This window comes from Chiroxiphia lanceolata, chromosome 6 (assembly GCF_009829145.1).
Source record: "Chiroxiphia lanceolata isolate bChiLan1 chromosome 6, bChiLan1.pri, whole genome shotgun sequence".
Classification (NCBI taxonomy): Eukaryota; Metazoa; Chordata; class Aves; order Passeriformes; family Pipridae; genus Chiroxiphia; species Chiroxiphia lanceolata.
The window spans coordinates 10,705,368-10,711,942 of record NC_045642.1 but is presented as its reverse complement, the minus strand read 5'-3'; the positions used below and the strand labels follow the sequence as shown (position 1 = coordinate 10,711,942).

General features: G+C 42.2%; 1 protein-coding gene and 1 long non-coding RNA gene across 2 annotated transcripts; one reads left to right on the top strand and one right to left on the bottom strand.

Moving 5' to 3' along the window:
• Positions 1-223: 223 nt before the first annotated feature.
• On the bottom strand, positions 224-3,520 carry LOC116789101. Its single transcript, XR_004357887.1, has 3 exons — positions 3,342-3,520; positions 1,075-1,095; positions 224-429 (listed from the first exon to the last, which is right to left on the bottom strand). It is a non-coding gene; the product is annotated as an uncharacterized LOC116789101 (long non-coding RNA).
• Positions 3,521-4,078: 558 nt separating this feature from the next.
• Positions 4,079-5,207, top strand: LOC116788043 (inositol 1,4,5-trisphosphate receptor-interacting protein-like). The gene is made up of 2 exons (XM_032690341.1): positions 4,079-4,297; positions 4,742-5,207. The coding sequence occupies exons 1-2, from the start codon at positions 4,079-4,081 to the stop codon at positions 5,060-5,062; spliced, it is 540 nt and encodes a 179-aa protein (XP_032546232.1). The 3' UTR covers positions 5,063-5,207.
• Positions 5,208-6,575: the final 1,368 nt, after the last annotated feature.

Below are 6,575 nucleotides of genomic sequence, written 5' to 3'. Positions count from 1 at the left end.
GCAGTTTAATGCAATGAATACTGATTTAGGCCCATTTAGTGTCTGAGACAAAAATGTAAGTACAGATAATGCTGACTCATACCTTTGACCTGCTGGAACAACTCTCACTGCCTTGAAACTAGCTCTTACCACTATATCTATCTCTGTTTCTGTTGCTGCAAATGTGAATGATACCTGTCCTGTAAAGCATTCCGAGATCTACTGTTGTGTTATTGTCCCCAGTAAATTTTCATTAATTCTTCCACAGAGTTTGGTCCCCACAGAGTGCCAGAGGGAATGTTCTGGAGGATCTTCCTTCTGTTCACACAGTCCCGACATCAGACAGTCCAACACTCTTGGTGCAATCAAATATCCGTTGCCTTTCCTCAGGAATGGACTGAGGGATCTTGGATCAGAAATGGACAAAGGTATTGTTGATGCATTCAATTGCTGTTACAGAGCAGTAAGTTCACTGAATTATTATCTGTGTTGTATTCATATAGCAATGATTAAAGTCTTACACTTGGCTGAGACATCAAATCTGACATAGGTTATTTTTGAAAGTTTCTGTTGCAAAGATCCACAGATGTTCATTTGTTTACCTATTCCAAATAATAGGAAGCTTTTATTATTCTAGCCTGGGAATAAAACAAAAGGGTTCAGAATAAAACAATAGATCTTCAAATATAGTTACTGAATGTGTTTTTAATTTGTACTATTTAGGCTCAGGTTATCCTCCAAAAAGGGTTTAAGCTGAATTAGCCTTCTCTAACAACAGTAACTCAAGCAATTTGAATAATTACATAGATAATTTTCAGAATCATCTATTACAAGTTGAAAAGGTTCACCCCTCTATGTATGATTTCTGTATCAACCCTCTGATGCAGAAAAGAGCCTCTCTGAGTCACACAGTATCAATCTGAGTTTGCTGCCCTTAAAGGAAATGGGAGTTTTTCAATCAGAGCAGACATCTCTACAAAATTGAGAAAAAACCCATAAATTCTGTGTGTGTTGAAACTGCTGAGCGGAAAAGGTGAGTTGTCAGTGGAAGGTATTGCTGAGCCAAAGGTTCTTCTCTTCGTTGCTACTACTGACCTCTTGTATGGGACCTTCTCCCTGTAAGTGAATTACATCAATTAGCCAGTTTGAAAATCTGAATGGCAGCCTTTGAACTCCAATTCTGTCTCTGTTTAGATACTCCTGCCAGGCAGAACAGCAGAAATCTATGTTTGTTCTTACTTCCCTTTCTAATTTTGTCTCCTAAAATGCCTTTTGTATGTTGTTAATTAGGACATTACAGACTATCCTGCAAACTGTAATGTGCAGAGAGAATAGAAGTTACTAATTTCGACATAAAATCCCTTCTCTCTTTCTTTTAAAAAAGCCAGCATAGTGGAAAGAAGTAGATTTCATGGCTGACTGTAGTGAATTGAAATTATGATGAGTATTGAATGAGCTGCCAAACTGTACATCCTAAAGATTTGTCTTTGGTAGCCAGTTGGCTGGCAAACTAACCCTGTTACTTTATTATCCTGAAAGGTATATGACTTGTTGCTTCACTAAGCTATGATACTGTAAAAGGCTCAGGGATATCATTGGAATAGGCTTGAATGCTCTATTTAAATGCATGTAAAATGTACATTGATTTGGTTTGGAATTCAAATCCATAGTTTCTGACTAACCTGTTTGTAAAGGGTTGGTCACAGAGAATTTTGAGAGAAATGAAACTGTAGACTTGTTTTGCATTTGCTCTGAAGATCTTCTCTTTTATTTTTGCCTCCTTACATTGGCAGTGGTTTTGTGTTCTATTTGTTTGCTTGCAAAGGCAGCACAGCCCTCTCCATATTTTGTTTTGCAAGCTGTTCTTACTGAAGACTTCTTTTTTTTCATTTTCTAAATCATCTGAGTCATTAGGCTTATCTTTATGTGTCAATGGATGTGCATAGTGATGATGAGGCAGAGTAATCCAGTACTTGTACTTGACATTTGTTGTGTCAGGCACTTCTCAGCATTTCACATGTACATACAATGAGATTTTGCAAAAGCAGTCTGCATTTGCCTGAGTTTGTACTCTTTTAAACCAATTAAACTTAAAATTCTCCCCACACTATATAGGCCTCTATACTGTATATGTATTTCTTCATAAATTTTTTATATTTTAAAATTATACCCAAGAAACTTAGCATTTTTTTTATACAAAAGAGTATACCTGTGAAAGATTATGAAGGAATAAAATATATCTCTTTGCCATACTCTATAATTTTTTTTTGTTAAATGGTAAGCTATTTTTAAAAGAATACCCTATTTCCCGAATATTTTTTGGGGCTTTTTTTGCCATGCTTATCCCACAGAAATCTCATGCTGTGAAAGATACCCTTTAATTATCTTGCTGTGTGGAAGTTGCTTCTTGGAAATGGATGGTGCAATATGTGGTAGTATTTAATTTCTTGTGATCTGAGTTGAGATCTTGACTTGGGTAAAAACTAATGGGAAGTCTGTAGAGAAGGGAGAACCATCTCTTTGAAGAGGCTAATAAAATGATAATAAATAGGTGATAATTTAGCAAAATAGGTGTATTCACTTCTTCTGATTGAAGTAAGCAGAGATTTGCTCATAGCTGCTTTTCCACTTTTCTATTTGTTTATTTACCATGAATTCAAACTTTACTTCTACAGCAAACCATATTTGCCAGCAAGGAAACATAACGATGTTGTTCAAGGTTTACAGGTTGTTCATGGGTTACATGGCTACGTTTGCCACCTGTTAAAGACTTTCTGTAAGAAAAAGGCAACTGCTTTGTTCCCTCTCTCAGATTATTGCACTTGTAAAGGAGGATAATAACACACCATTTGTTGATGTGGCAAACTTTGAATAAAAAGGGAAAGTCATTTACAGTAAATTTCTACGCTTTTTCCTAAGGCAGATCTTCCACCACTTGGAAGAAGATATGATAGATGGTGGATGCATCTATTTAAACAGCAGTCTGTGTCCAGAGAGAAGAACTCTACCTGTGAGTTACTAAACTAACTAAAGAGAAAAAGGACACAGTGTACTTGAAGTTAACTAACTCAGAATCAGAATGTTCTCTGTAAAAACCGGGATTTTAACAAACCAAACCAAATTTTTTTTTTTCCCTACTGGAAAAAATTTGAATACTACATTTTGTAAAAATAGTCTGAAATGTTTCATTTCAAATCCACTAAATAACAGATGAAACAGAATTTCCACGTTGGTGAATTTCCCTGTTAGGCTTACTATCAATCAGGAAATGGCCAGATTGTCAGAACTTCTACTTATGAAAAATTATTATGTAAGAATTAAGCTAAGATCACATCAGAATTGAGAAGAGAAAAGCAATTGACTGAAACACTCGAGACAATTTGTGAAGTGGAGAACATTCTCAGGAACCTGATGTCTCAGCATCATCCCTAAGTGAAAAATGAGCGCCAAAATCTGGGGTTTCCTAGGATTCTGTGACTCTAGGATTCTGTGGCTGTAGGAGTCGAGGATTCCATGGCTTTATGACCCCAGGACTTGAGGACTGTCTCCAAGGCAGTGAGAGGAGGGAGCTGCCACAATGCAGGTGCACCTACCGCTGAGAGGCACCTGCTGAGAAGTGACCTTCCACTGTCCCCTCAGGTTCAGCCAAGGTCTCTCCAACATGTGTCTGCATGGAGTAGAGGGAGAGTTTGACTTAAACTCTCTCTTTTGAGATTGAAAACATATTGGAATAAACCAGAGTGTGTAAGGGCCGTAGCAGCAGTTCCTGCACAGCACTTGGCAGCTCCTTTCCTGCGAGCAGAAGGGCCTGCTGTCCCTAAGCAGACCTGAGCCACCCTGGGGCCAGGCAGTGCAGGCCTTGAGGGCCAACACACAAACCCTCACATCCAAGAGTGCACATCCAGCCCTCTGGGCTTTGGGATGTCTTGCTCCTGTGCTGGGCACTCTGTGCTGCTGCTGCTGGCAGTGTGGTGGCACTGGCTGAGCAGAGGCACCAGCAGCCCTGCAGGCTGTGAGGCACTGGGAGGTCAGGGCAGAGCCCACTGGCCCAGTTTGGGCTCACAGTTGAGGACGGAAATGGAGAAGGGAAACTGCTCACATGGTCTGGTCAGAGCAGGTCTGTGGGAAGGAGGGAGGGCTGACGTACCCCCTGGCCAATGTGGCCAAGGGAAGGGCTTCGGGAGAGCCAGGAGGCCTTGATGGAACCTTGAGGACCTTGATGGAACCCTTCAAGGACCCAGCTACCAGTCTGGGCTCAGCCCACACCAAGCAGGATTTCATCAGGCTTTGGCTCAAGACTGTTGGAAGTTTTGAATTGGTGAGAGCAGCTGGAAACATGGGCAGTACTTTCCTGCTCCCCAGCCCATTTGTGCTCAGCTGGACAACATCTCCCTTGTCTGCCTGCAACCAACTAGTCAGGCCCCTCCTTTCCTCCTCCTGGTCGGGGGACTTTGCTTTGTTTCCCCTGTCATCTAACAAGCTGAGCTTCTCCTCAAACAGGGTTGTTCATCTTTTACCGCTCTCTGTTTCACATCTTCCTCACCTGCATCCTTACCATCTGCTGATCGAGTCTCTTTGGGCAGCTGGGTTTTGAACTTGCAGCAACAGGGGTGCACTTAGGAGCACTTATGGACTCCAGCATTTTTATCAAGGCTAGAAAGAATGCCAAAGCTTGTCTTGCAGTGGGGAGCTTCTTTCCTTTCCCTTCATGAGGGAATCTAATCTACGTCTTGGGTCATTGCACCTTTCTTTGTCTTTCAAGGAAGGATATGCCATGGCTGCTGGAATCCTCCGGATGTACCTCATGCTAATGGCAGTTGTCGGTGTCAATGAGCCTTTTCTCTCTGATGAGAATGGAGTTGTTGCTGAGAATGGGGACGAAATCCTCCAGAGAATGAAGGAACGGGAGACGAGCCTTCGGCTGCACCAGTTGCGCTTAGAGCAGGAAATTGCAGACCTGGAAGCCGGACAGAAGGCTCTAGAAATGCGTGAATTGGAACTGGAGAGAAAGATCCAGCAGCATATGTTCAGCGTCCTTTCCTTGGTCATCTTGACACTGATCAGCCTCTGGAGGCAGAATTAGCAGGAAGTAACATCAACACAGTGGAGAAGAAGAGACTGACACAGTGGTCCTGGGGAAAACATGGGAAAGAGTGGCCTTCCCTGACAAGGCCTTTTGTGCTATTTAGGGGCATTTACAACCTCTGAGGGAGACTTAAACAGCTGCGGGGAGTGTGAGCAACCAGGAGTGTGGCAAACGGGGTGGGCAACAGGACATGGCACATCAGAAGTTTGTGGTGCTTTAGTTTGGGGGGCATTTCACACAGGCAGGACAAGTGGGAATGGCTCTGAGTCACTGCAGCACAGCCAGTGAACTCATTTGCTGGTCTTCACACTCACTGAGAGAGCTCAGATATGGTGTCTGCTTGGCACAGAGCCAAGCTGTCTAAGCTCACCAAAAACTATGCAGCAACCCAGACAGAGCTCCCAAAAAACCATGCAAAACGTGGAAAAAAACATGCATCTGTCCAGGCTTCAGGCTGTAGGGAATGTGTAACCCTCTCAAGGGATTGTAGCAGTGATGGCAGTTGCATCAAATGTTTCCAAGTGGATGACCAGCTCAGCCTGGTTATGAGTTACGAGATGAAGTAGAAAGGCTGAGAAACATTAAAGAATCTGAGTGGGACATAAACTGGTAGGACCATGCTTTGGCCTCCTTAAGACAGGAGCATCCACCAGAAATATTTAAGATCAAGGGGATCCTCTATCCATCCCCCAGCAAGGAGCAGGTACCAGTTTTGAAGCAAGAAGCGAATGGAGGGCAGTCCATACTCGGGCAGGCAAGTGAAATCCTTCTTCACCCACAGCACTCCCCCTGGTACCTCTGCAGAATAGGTAGGAGGCTTTGTGTGTGGAAGACTGTAAGCTTTGTGCTTTATTTCCTATGAGAAAGAGAAAAGCAAGATTTTTCACTCTTTTGGCCCATCTTATCTATGCAGAAGTGAAGGGAGGCCTTGCCTCCATTTTGAAGGTGTTGAACATAAGAAAGCCAGTCTGTAATATCAACTGAAGGTTTAAACACAAATAAACCAGGTTCAGTAATTACAACCAACAAGAAAAGTCTACAGCATATCTGCTTTTCAAATCTCCTTTCAAAACAAAGACTACACCATCCCTTTCTCCATCAGGCTTTGCTCATGATGACAGTGTGTTTTGTGATAAAACATTTCAGGCAAAATCATTTTCATAAAACAGTCCAGCATTTCTCATCTGAAAATGGGAATTCTGAGCCGCCTCAGTCTAAAACATATTTCTCTGGAATAACTGCAATGGAATAGCCATAGGGTTCAGGGTGATAACCATGGATACCTGAGGATTGTAACAGAAGCAATAAATGTGAACCATCCATTTAAACTGTGATAAGGAAATGTGGTATGTTCCATTAGTCCTTAAAATAGAAAGTCAATTCCACCTCTGGCTTCAGTGGGCTGTGTGGCACTCATGGTTCTTTAGAGGAGGCTTAGAATATATTTGACCAAGGGAAAGAATCAAGGATCAAGAGTTTGAAGGACTGAATAAGAACAGTCCACATCAGA